Below are 12,871 nucleotides of genomic sequence, written 5' to 3' on the forward strand. Positions count from 1 at the left end.
TTCTATAAGTAATCGCTCGAATTCATCACTTAACAGCGGAGATATTAAGAAGGGCCGTAATACAGCCTCCTATTCTACCGTTCATCGCAACAGCGACGGACTGAGCGGGCTGAGCGATGTACTTTTCCCGACCCGCTCGGAAAAAGCCATCGACGAAGTTGTCGAGTCCTTTTTGGGCCGAGGCCAGACCGTGATGCGCCCTTCGCCTCCATTTATTCTGCATTTTCCTCTATACTTCCGAGACGGCGGAATAGCGGGAGTGCGCCGAGCCATGCAGAACCGTTCGTTCGTTAAGGTATGAAAGATATCGATATTTATTTTACAGAAAGCAGAAGCGACAGAGGTGTATCGCGTTACACACGTTCGTTCACACGTGCGCACACCTGGGTATGCGCGTGTGTGTGTTTACGTGTGAGCGTTCGTCCCTTTCGCGAGCGCGTTGTTGTTTCGATATTCCCGCCAATCCCCGTGATATGACGTAATTTCTTCTTCTCCGTTTTCGCGAAGGTATACTGTTTATTATTTTACGCCCCCGGGGCGGTTTACTCGTCTCGATGCGGACGCGAGTTGCAGTTCCTGATTTTAGTTTCGTCGGAGAGTTATTCTGAATAAACAGTCGTTATGCGCGACGGGAAGCCACCTTTGAACGCGGCGGAGGAACTCTCTCGGAGGAGGGAGATGCCGCAAGTTGATTCGCCTCTGAACAGGGATGAAACCGCGCGCGGACGGAGTATTCTTCGGTTATATTTTTCGGAAATTCTACAGACGCGTGAACGATCGGCCTCTCGCATCGCGCACACGCGATATGTATGTAAGTACATTGACAAAAATACCCGAATCGAAATTTTAGTCCTACGTTAAATCAACTTAGGACCCTTTCCACCAACTCCGGTTACCGCAATCGAGTGATTAACTCAACGAATTTGACCAATCACCTCGGCCAATTAGCTGATTGATCAATTCCGTTGAATTAATCGTCGGTTAACTTTAATTGCAGTTGGTGAAAGTCATCCTTAGTTCTACGTCAAGTCTTCAATTAGAGGAAACGGAAATAATTTTCCATCTGTAATGTCAATGGAAAAACAGTAAAATATCTTTGATGACTCAATGTAGAATTAAATAGATTTAATATAGAATTGAAATTTTGATATTTGATATTTGTAACTATAATACCATAATTGTAAACCATGATAAAAGAATTATAATCAGGAGGACCGTTTTCCTAGTAAATGTTACTATAATGTCAGTAATAATAACTTTACATGCATATTGCTACTGTTATTTTTGTGGTTAAGACCAACAAAAGGGTAGGGTGGACCCTTACGGGAATAGCATGATTTGAAAAGTTCGCTGTGCATTAAGAACCTCTTCAAAAATATAAAAATCATATCAAATGCATCTGTGAATAATTGAAGAATGCTGACCTTAATGGTAATTTTTGATCGTTTGATATAAATATCAAATTTAGCTTATGTCGTAACATTTTTTTCTAAAAGCTAAAGGATGTAGGTACGCGCGGGGAAGTATACGTGACGTACATGATACAAAATATTCCATTTGTCCCTTTTTAATCAGTACGTATAAAAAGCGTGACAATACTCTCGGGTCTCCCCTGTAGTTGGAGCCGAAAATAACTATAATTTCCATCAGTGTAGAAGTTTGACAATAAATATTTGACGAGAGACTCGCCCCTCCCAGCTTTATACCGCGCAGCACGGCTCGACATTTACCCCCGGCAACCTGTATGACGCAAAGCTCGCGGCTTTAATTTATCGCTACCCCGCCGAGCTTGGACGCGTCGGATAGGTATACCCCCGTGTTCCGTCTGAATCACCTATCGCGCGGAATCGTACACTCCGAGTAACTTCAATCTCCTTGAGACGCACACTGCGAGTCGTCGACGGGGATAGTTGCGGGGGTTAGCTTTAATTGGGCCGTGTTACCCCGAGAGCCTCGGCTCACACGGAACGTCGAACTTACATCGACACCTCTTCTCGTTCCAGAATCTGTTCTCGAATCTTCGATCGCATCGCGTGCCTTGCGATCTACGAGAGAGAGAGAGAGAGAAAGAGAGAGATATCATTCCACGTAGGATTTTTATAGACTTTTATTTCCGGGCGCGCACATCGCTGGACGTGCCGCGCTGCGCTCGGGTAAATATCGGTCGAATGAAATTCGACAAAACGGCGCTAGGTGAGACTGCACGCCGCACCGATGTACAAATATCTGCATGGCCGGTGGTGCAGCGAGGCGCGTCGCCGTACAAACCGGTGCAACCGCAGGACGCGTATTTCGGCCGCTCAGGAACGCAAGGGACCGCGGGGAAGAGGGCTCGGCCCGGTGTTCATCGGAAACGTCGGTGTGCCGTGAAAAAGAGCATCTTTCATCGCGCGGCTGGATTTAGCACCCGATCACGTAGCAATCACTACAGCCGCCAGGACATCGCTCGCTCGCTCGCATGCGAGTCTGTGAAAAAGGACGACATCACAAGAGAGAGAGAGAGAGAGAGGTAGGAAAGAGCGAGAGGTGGGATAAAGCGTTTCGACGGGGAATTTCCGCGGTATTCTTCCTCTCTTTCTCTCCCTTTCTCTCGCTCTAACGCAGCACGTTGACGAAACGCGAGCCGTGAGATATCGCGGCGATTTTCACGATCGCGCGAGACTCGTTGCGTTTTACCGTGCACTCGAAACAGGAGGCCGCAAAAAAGCCCCTATCAAAGCCGGCGCGCGCTCGTCAGGCGCTAATAAATCTTGCGCGCGCCACGACGGCCGTTATCGAGTCGACGCGCTCCATTAAATCGGGGCGACGTAAGCAGCGATCTTCTTCGTCGCGTCCTCGCCCTTAACTGTGACCTCCGGCGATATTGTCGCGGAAAATCCAGCCAGAAAATCGCGAGACCGATATTCCCGCGCGCCTCGCCGCGGCCGCGCGGACGAAAAAATAGCGACGATCGCGAACAAAGACCCGTTCGGGATGATTAATGCGGGCCGTAGTATTTATACACGGCGATCTGACCGGGCCGCATTTACCTCGGCTGTTCGGACGCAAGCTCTGGTAATTGCTCGCGTCCTTAATCGAGTCCTGAACCACTTCCTCGATGTCGCGTTTCGGATCCGTGCCGAGTCAGCATCGAGCTGTGTGCGTCTGTGTAGCGCGTATATATCAAATGAGACGTGTTAGGATATAATATTTCATTCTTCCTCGTGACGTCAACGTGACGACGTGGTAACTACGTTTTCACGCGATACCGACTCATCAGCGACGATACACGGTGAAAAATAAAACATCGATTTTAATATACTTCGTAGAAAATCCCCCAGGAAAGTGCCGGAAAATCCGCTATAAATTTTGCGTTGAAATATTTGGTGTAGAAAGATATTACTTTATACTTTTCTTATTAATACCATATTTCCGCATCAGTTGATCTAATGGATGGAGATGCGCAGACAACAGAAAGAGGTGTATAAGTGTTTAAATATCTGCATACGTACATGTATTACTATAAATTATGAAGTTTACATCACTGCATTTGTCAGGCGAAATAGTCAATAATTCTGAAATTTGTGCGTAATGTCTACATATTAATCCTCAATATTACAATAGTCTTTCATCAAAATCTTATTTGTAGTTTAGAAGATATTAAAAGTCGAAATTAAAAGTGGCAGATTAATCTCAAGGAACGGCGAGAGATCTCGCTGATCTCAGCGAGCTAATCTCACGGGACATTATTTCAACGAAAGGCGCCAACTCACAAACATCTCAGCTTTCAAATGGTCAATCTTTTTCTAATCGCACCGGCAGTTAGGTAACATCAGTTCGATAAGATCATTATATATGCGATGCGAATCCCATCGAATTCTTATCAAACTCATTTCACTTGACGACCCTCCTTAAAGCGCAATTAACGTCAGCCGACGTTACATTTAACCGTGACGCAAACAGCCTCGATCGCATCGACCTGCGAGTGAAAAAGTCGCCCGGCGTAGCCGCGAATGTTGCAAATTTTCGAAGCGCGCGACGTCGCCTTCCTTCGGGATCGTCGATTTCATTTATACCGCAGTTTCGGCCGCACATCGGTCGCGCGAATCAAGAGGCAGCACTCGTGTAATACGCATTCGGCCACCGTCGGCGGGCAACCGCGCGTCGATAATCCGTTGATAACGTATCACCCCAGCTCGCGCAAAGCGGCTCGAGCGCTCGCTCGCACGCTCGTTCGCGGAGACAGACGTTGTTCCATTAGTCAGCCGAAAACGCGCGTTTCTCCGAGAATTAATTATCCGACGCGCGCCCGTTCGTCCGTCGTTTGTTTCGGATAATCGAATTTCCAGTGCACGGCGTCGCACTCAACCAGAGAAAGAGAGAGAGAGAGAGAGAGAGAGATAATGAGAGAGTCCCGGCTCTTGTATATTAAACTAATTTAAATACGTGAGAGAGCGTGAACTCACGCTCTTTAATCCTCTCTATCCACCTGTCTATCTATCTATCTAACCTGTCTGCCTCTCTATCTACCTCTCGCTCCGCCTATTCCTTTCGTTCTCACCCTTTTTTCCGGGTCTCCTGCAATTAGTAATGACGATAAACAAACCGGGACGAAACAAGCCGCGAGGCACGTGCTATTTGCTATCGATTAGCGGGACCGGCCGATACGCCGGCGGAATTGCGGCGAAACATCGCGATACGCGGCGGGGCGCTGGAAATGCCCGCGCCAACGATTGAAATCGCGAAAAGCCAAACGATATTATAAAACGAGCGCAACGGAGAGATCGAGCGTCGACCTGCCGGCCGATCGATCGATCGATCGATCGCTTAATGAAAACACCGATGCTCGTTTTGTTTCGGTTTTCCTCTCGTCTCTATCCTCTCTCTCTCTCTCTCTTTTTTCATCCACTCGCTGTGCCTCCGCCTCTAATTTCGTCGCGCCGTCGTGCCGCCATCACCAGCAATACCACCGCCGTGGCCGTCGTCGATACCGCGCGGTAGCAGTTACGCGTAAATAAATAACGAATGTTGTTGTAAAACGGGAATATCGCACAGCCCGCGCGCGAACGCGGTCTATCGATCATCTCGCTGCTTAATTATAGCGGCCAGAAAGAGAGAGAGAGAGAGAGAGAAAGAGAGAAAGAGAACTGGTTTCAATCGCGCCGATGGTTCCTGATTAATTCAGCGCCAGCCGCAGATATTTGGGCCGGCTTTGTATGCGCGAAAGGTCACCGCATTCGGTCTCACGAGGCGCTGCTGGAGCTCGTGCTCGTTACGTTAGGCCGAAAATGTGATTTTTCTCCTTATCTTTCTTCTTTTACGCATTTTCAAAGACCCGGCCGCGCGAAAGGGATGACGTCCTTTGCCGCGAGAGCGTGTCGCTCGCTCGCGAAGGAAACCCTAGACATTATTGGATATGTCGAGAGAGATATGACGACGTCAGCCAGCTCCGGTTGAAAAGAAAACACCCTTTTATCCGGGAGAGATCGTTCATAAAATCGGTACCCAGAGTGCGATCCAAATATCGAGTCGAAATTTGGATGTTACTCTGACGCTCTTAACTGATTCAAGACGAGCGTACTATACTTAGTAATTCGAATATTTTAAGAAGGGATTAATATTTTTTAGCGATAAAGGTATCATTTTATCTAGAATTGTTATTTACTTGCTATTTAATTTACTTGCTTGCTTTAACATAGGCAGAAACAAGGTTTAACAGGAGCTAAAATTTTAGCGCGGAAAGAGCGATGGTGGGTGTTTACGTGCGTATTATATGCACATGTGTGTGAGACCGCGATAGAGTTTTCCCATCGATAAATAAATTTAATGGCCAGCCGCAAATATAGCGCGAAACGACACGGGATGGGTGCCCGCCAAATGCGTCCGTCAAACCTCCGGGTTAAATTAATTAATTAGAATCGTTGTTGTGAAACGAGATGACGTGCTGAAGTGCGAGGTAAACCGCTATGCAATCGAATGAAAAGCAAATACTGCATACGGGGTGTTCGGATGAGATCAGCATAATCGAGTACCGCGCCGATCAGCGCGGAGGGAGTAATGATGAGGCGCGCCTGCGCGGCCGCGGTAATGTAACGTTTCGTAAATGTAACTCTAACGTAATAATCCGAAATCAGGAACAATCCGTCGTTATTGCGTATAATACGCTGTTGTGCCGTAATACGGCGTGTCGACGTGCAACGTGCTGCACACGTGATAGACATGGGTACGCAGCAACGCTACTAGTACTAACGTACTAATCGGTACGAAAAATTCAACAGTGACAACTAAGGACGAACGCAAATAACGAAATATTTTTTTTCTTTAAATTAAAGAGTACCAAATCTTCTACAGAACTAATATATCTGATAAAAAAAGACGTTATTTATTTCCAAGTTATTGCAAAACTCGCGTTCAAAGACGAAGAGGGAGGGAGCGAGGAAAAGCGCAATATCGCGCAAGATTTCTGCGATAGAGACGAGAAAAATCTCGTGGCGCGGGACGAAACGCGTGTCGAGATAGTAAATAGTCCGTGCGCTCGCGATCGAAAGATGAAATTGTCAGGAGTACGCTCAGGATTACGTGCTAAATAAAAAAAAAGGAGGGGGTAGGGGGAGTAGGAAGAACGCTGCACTCGCGGCGCGGCCGGTTATCAATGACCTCCGGCCGGTAACTTATTTCCCCGTGAAATATGATATCGATTTCCAATTTGGCGCGCTCGCGCTGGTAAGTAGCCCTTTAAAATGTTTATTGGACGGGGACGCGCGAGCACGACGGTGTTCGCACGCGTTCGCGCGTCCGTGCGTGCGCGGAAACCTCTCGGAAATTATTTCTCCAACATATCGACGTGTATCCGTTCGTGTGACCTTTGTTCTACGTAATGATAGGAGACATAATGGCGTACCGGCGTCCAGCGGGCGCGCATGGCACCATAAATAAATGAATATTTTATACCATAATCGTGCGAGAGCATGCGTCCTTTGATCATTGGCTCGATTCGCCCGCGCGCGCCGGAGCGCGTAACTTTATAACAAATCAGCCAAATTACGAGCCGTTAACGTATTCCTGGCGAAAATTAATTAATTACCGCGACCATTGACACGGTGCGCGCGGAACGTCCCCTTAAATAAACTCCATTCGCGGCACGAAAAGCGTGCCAGCTGAAGTTTCTCGCGAAATATTTTCCCCGAGCATCCGCGCAAGAGAGAGAGAGAGAGAGAGACGTTTCGCGATCGAGTTCGGCTCTGTCATGAAAGCTCCTCCGATTGTCAAGGGTATCTTCCTATTGAATTGAGCACCTCGAGGGGAGTGTTTCTCGAATAAGCTATCCGCTTAGACACGCAAAGAGTACCTCAGACAAGTATTTAGAATGGAATAGGATAGAATCTGCTTTATTATGAGATAAATGCTCCAAGATAAATCCTATAAGAGCAATAAGAATGGTACAATATATAACATAAATGTACGTAGAAGAAAAGGTCTTAAATCAGTGATAGATATTCTCACATACGTAGACAAGAATATTAGATATAGAATAAAGATATAGAATAAAGAATATAAGATTTTTAGATTTTTTTAGCCTTGAATTGAGTGCAAGTAATATTTGCGTCAATACAAATTTAATCAAATCAAGATTAAAAGTCTTCTAAGAAGGTTATAATATATTCTTGCTTATATATGAGAATATCTATTCTTATAAACAATCGTCCCAAGAAAAAGGAAAAAGAGAAAAAAGAGAAAAAGATAGAATAGAAAAAGATAGAATAGAAAAAGAAAGAAAAAAGAAAAGAAATGGCCGGAAGATACTTGAATATGGAAGATACTTGTGCGGTGTTTTGGCACAGATAGATAATCAGGTCTAATTACGGATGATCGTTCGTAGACCTCGACCTGATAGAACAAATGTTCCCGGATGTAAGATGGAATACCTGTAGGTAAAACTATATGTAAAGCAAGCTAAGTATGCTCTCCTGTAGGAGACCTTAAACCGATTTAAATTGAAATAATATGAGCCTCTGAAGCGTCATCTCCTGTTCTGCCATTAAATCGATAAAAAGTAGACAACAATAGTCAAAGAATGAGCAGATAAGAGAGCTAAGTTCTTACGCATCGGCATCGGTAAAAGATGCCTAACTAATTGCAATCGGTACAGGACTTTGTTTGCTTTATTCCCAATATCGTTTGTATGCACTGAAAAAAAATGCTACGTTCAAGTAAATATTTGCTAAGGAGTATTAAGGTAGTTTATTTGGATTCAATCAATATTACTTGAATGTAGCACTTTTTTTTCAGTGTGTTACATTCAAATAATATTTACTTAATCCAAATAAAAGAAACTGCTTCAGTACTCCTTAGCGAATGTTAATTCGAACGTAATAATTCTTTTTTTCAGCGTCGAAATGCTACAACGAGATGTCAGTGAGCGTGATACTTAGGCTCTTGGTATATAAAAGTCTCAGAATACTCGATCTCAACATTTACTCTTATAATTTATACATATTATTTATATGTACAAAGTTCCCTCAAAACACGGGCAATTCGCGACTCTCGAGAATGATATTTTCATCTTCGTTGCGCCGTGTAACCGCACCGCCGTGGACGGCGGCATGGTTTTTGTTCGGGCATTGTGAAGAACGAGAGAGAGAGAGAGAGAGAGAGAGAGAGAGAGAGAGAGAGAGAGAACGCTTTGCCCGTGGCGAGCGGGGAAAAAGTTTCGTCCGTGTTTTGAGGCAACAGTACGCGAAGTAAACCACAAAAGAGAACGAGCTCGCCGACGGTAGCAAAGCTGCACCGGGCGGACGGCAACGACGACAACAACCGCGCGCGGAATCGATCGTGTACATGTAAGGGGGGTTTTTTGTGACTCACATGGGAAGCTGACTGGGGGATGAGACTGAGCATTGTGCGCGTTATGGGGGTGCCTCGGGGTAAGAACATGCTTCCTGAAAAAGCAGAGAACCGTCGCCGTTACTAGGCAGCCTACGCTGAGTATCAGAAAAACAAGGGCGACGGCGAACCAAGTAGTCTGCATGCCCAGGATCGTTGATGCCTCGGAGTCTGAAATTACAAAGAAAAACCGTTAATCAGACCGAGAGAAGTTGAATCTCCTACACTAGAGCTCGCCCGGTGGGACGGCTTGGGCGGAATTACACAGCGCGCGGGACGCGCTTCGTCTTAATCGAGATGTAATGAAAATAATTCAAGACAAAGGGGAATAAGACGACGACGTTAAGGTTTGTCGATTTTTCTTCATTTTTGTAGTGACTTAAAAGCAAAGAGCAATTTTTCCTGAATAGTTAAAGTCTTCTCTCTTATCTGCATAAGTTGCGAAATTTATGAATAAATTAGATTTTTATTTAATTAAAAATCTTTGAGAACGTGTCAATTTCGTCATTTTGGTTCCACGAGTGGGTAAGATGACCAAAGTTGAATATAAATTTTTATATAGGAAATATAATTTTCATAAGCTTTTCATATTATTTTGTTATTATACTCTCTGTACAGTACAATAAAATAAAATACAAATAAAAATATTATTTATGGACAAAAAACATGATTTATGACGATGTAACTCAAAGAAAATAAAATCTAGGCAAGAGCAAAAATAAAAGCAATTATTTATAATTGTACATTTTTAGATTTACACAGTAGTTTTACAGGAAAAGTGAAAATATTTATTATAATTGTGTAATTCTTTATGAAGAAATATTATAAAATTACATATAAGTGAACCCAAAATGCATTTCTTATTATATTATCTACTGTTTTTATTTGTCATTATTATCTGTTGATGACAGATTGAAGTCGAGCTACAATAGATTATTTATTATTATTAAAAATCTCTCACAAATTGGGCACCGACTCGTTATTTGTTGTTATTACAGCTTAAGAAAACTAGCAAACATCGTCATCTTACCCACTTTGTCATTTTACCTTTCTTTCCCTGTATATGTAAAAAGGAAAAGAAGAACAAAGACGCGGCTATAATTCTTCGTAACGCGAAATTACAAATTTGCAAGGCGAACAGATAAGATTAAACGAGCTTATAAATCGACTCACACAAGCCGATAACGCACGGGCTCGGCCAGCGAATCGACTAATTAATTCGGAGGGACTGCTCGTGATTAAAAAAAAAAAAAAAGAGAGAAAGAAAAGAAGAAAGAGGAGGAAAAATATCATTTGCGCAAGCACGATAACTTCATTGCGGAAATGTCGCGATGGAATATAATCATATTTCATTGTTTCGATTAATTCCGCGAAACGGGAGTCGCATCGCAGTGCGGCTCCGATTTTCATTAAAAAATTTTACACGGATAGGCGACCTCGTTCCTCCGAAGGTGGAAAATATACGTGTGCACGCGTCGTGCAAACCGGCGGGGGAAAAAAAACGAACGGTGAATTCGCTGAAGCTCAAGCGTGGCAAAAGGCGTCGAGCCCCACCTTGCGATTACAACGCGTTTCATCGAAGACCCGACACGCACACGCGCGCGCATACACACACACACACCTGACACGCGTGCACTTTCGGCGAATCGGGAAATCGATATTAGCGACGTGTGCTTCGCGTTTCACCGTTACAAAACACGGCACGGTCGTAAGTAAAGCGAGTAATAAAGAACTTTTTACGGGTGACGTTAATTTCGGTTTTTCCTCGTTTGTTTGTTATTTTGCCTCTGTTTCTTTTCTGTCTCTCTCTTTTTCGACAAATCGATCGCGGACGTTTGCTTGCGTGCGACCGCCCAGTGCGAAACAACGACCGACACACCGCACACACACGCGTGTCCCGCCCTTCCGGCCGATAAATCTCGCGAGTGCGTGTCATTAGCGCAATTGCGGCGAAAGGTTGCATCGTGAAAACAGCCGGGGCACTTGAAAATAATTCTTATCCCTCTGCCATCGGAATATCCGCCGCGCCGGTTTCGCATGCACGTACGCACCTACGCATACATATATATACGTGCATGCGCGCCGCGTCATCGCGAAACGCGAACGCTAATTAACCGCTCGTTAATGGAAGTCGAAAATTGTAACGGGATCTCGGCGAATTAACAAAATATCAGCGGAATATGCTAAATTTCTGCGCGGCCACGCGGCCAGGCGCGAGCGGAGCGCGCGCGTGTACATTATACGGCCAGTTCGTAATTTACTTGTCGCTACTATCGCGAGCTGCCCATGGATATGTAATGAATACGCGGCAATTAACCCCTTCAGGTATGTCGACGTGCGCCCGTGTACTTTCGACCATTAACATAAATGTTATGTAAATTCCGTTCGCGCCCATTTGCAATCGTTTCTCTGTCGTCCCTGAAATTGCAACAATTTGCCACGCCCGCGTAAAAATCGCAGGGGAGGAAAACAACCGCTTTTGCCGCGCGTCACGCTTGCGTTTGCAACGGTGTGTAAATCACCGTGGCCGTGCGCGTAACTGCTATTATCCTCCGCCCCTTCCCTCCTTCTCCGCCCCATCCACCGCCATGTCCAACTGGAAAATGGAAAATCAGGCGGTCTGTTTATTTCCCGGAGAAATTAAATCTAGATTTTCATAAATTAGATGAAAGAGCAACTTCCCTGTACAAGGGCGGAATTGCCATCGCCTCCCCTCTTCCCCCCTCACACATATACACACATATATATACACACGCGTTTGCAAATATTTCGCCTAACCCGCAACGAGAGTCGCGCGAATCCACCGGGTTTCGTAATCGCTCCGCCCGCCGAAGCGGCTTAATAGCGGCTTTAAATAAACAAATAACTTTCGGTAGCGCGCGCCCGCGCCGAGAATATCGTATGTATTTTTGAAATTCGCGGAAGCGCGCGCTCATTATCTGTTCCGATGCTCGAAACTAACGGCATGACTAACAGCAGTAAATCATGCGAGATCGTATCTCCGCGATCTAAATCGCTTTGCTCATTAAATGTAGCGTGTCTCGAAAGATACACACGGTGTACACAAAGTTCCTTGATATATGATAGCGCTTGATGGCGAACATATTGATCTCGTGTTAACTAGCGCATTATCATTATCTGCACCGCTAATTACCGCCGCTCGAAGGGACGAGCCGGCGACGAGACGCACACGAACGACGTTTACGTTTATGTAGCGAATTACTCGGACGCTAGTATATTTTCACGTTCCGTTTCTGCTGTGTGCAAATAGTAACTTCGCGATGAATTCGTCTGTCAATTAGGACTTACTGGCACAGAGGGTGGAAGTGGCCTCGTCGGATCCGTCGCCGCAATGGTTCACGCCGTCACACAGCAGATCCGTCTCGATGCAAAATTCATTCTGAGTGCACCGGAAGTCCTTGCAGGTGTGTTCTGCGAAATAATGAGTGACCTTGCGTTAATGTCCGGAAGCGACGTAATTCTTATAACAGAGTAACCACGCGGAAAGAAAAGCTCGGTTGAGTTTATTTGACGACAAGTAAACCGAACGCGTTTTGGTCGAAGGGAACCGAATTTTCGGTTATAAGAATGGAATTTGTTTTAAATACCGGTTTCTCTCAAGCAAAACGCATTTGGTCTGTTCATCTCGTCATGTAAATTCAACCAAACATTTTTTTAGGGTGACGTTAACTCATTTTAAAGTAAGATATGTATATTTAAATATTTCGAATAATATTTGATACTGATGAAATATATTTTATTCAGTGTAGCAGTAATTGAGACTGTCAGATAAAAGTTTATAAATCAATTATTAAACTATTTTGAAGAACGTTGATGTTATTGACCGTTTACATTTAATGCAGAAACTCAATGATTTTGAAGAAATGTAGTTTCATGATAATATATTACACATCATGCGCGTATATATATGTATATATATACCAGGTGTAGGTGTATATATGTACCAGGTGTAGAAGTATGAAACTGGAATTTCCCTATAGATGATGCT

At 44.6% G+C, this 12,871-nt stretch overlaps 1 protein-coding gene across 1 annotated transcript in view; it reads right to left on the reverse strand.

Moving 5' to 3' along the window:
* Window positions 1-12,871, reverse strand: part of LOC106743854 — a 114,187-nt gene that overhangs the window by 6,270 nt on the left and 95,046 nt on the right. Inside the window, exons 4-5 of the mRNA XM_014618080.1 lie at window positions 12,172-12,294; window positions 8,845-9,033 (exon numbers count right to left, since the gene is read on the reverse strand). Of these exons, the coding sequence (XP_014473566.1) occupies window positions 8,845-9,033; window positions 12,172-12,294 (312 nt within the window). The remainder of the gene's footprint in view (window positions 1-8,844; window positions 9,034-12,171; window positions 12,295-12,871) is intronic.

The sequence above is a fragment of the Dinoponera quadriceps genome, unplaced genomic scaffold, assembly GCF_001313825.1.
Source record: "Dinoponera quadriceps isolate SergipeBrazil2010 unplaced genomic scaffold, ASM131382v1 scaffold9, whole genome shotgun sequence".
In the NCBI taxonomy this organism is placed as follows: Eukaryota; Metazoa; Arthropoda; class Insecta; order Hymenoptera; family Formicidae; genus Dinoponera; species Dinoponera quadriceps.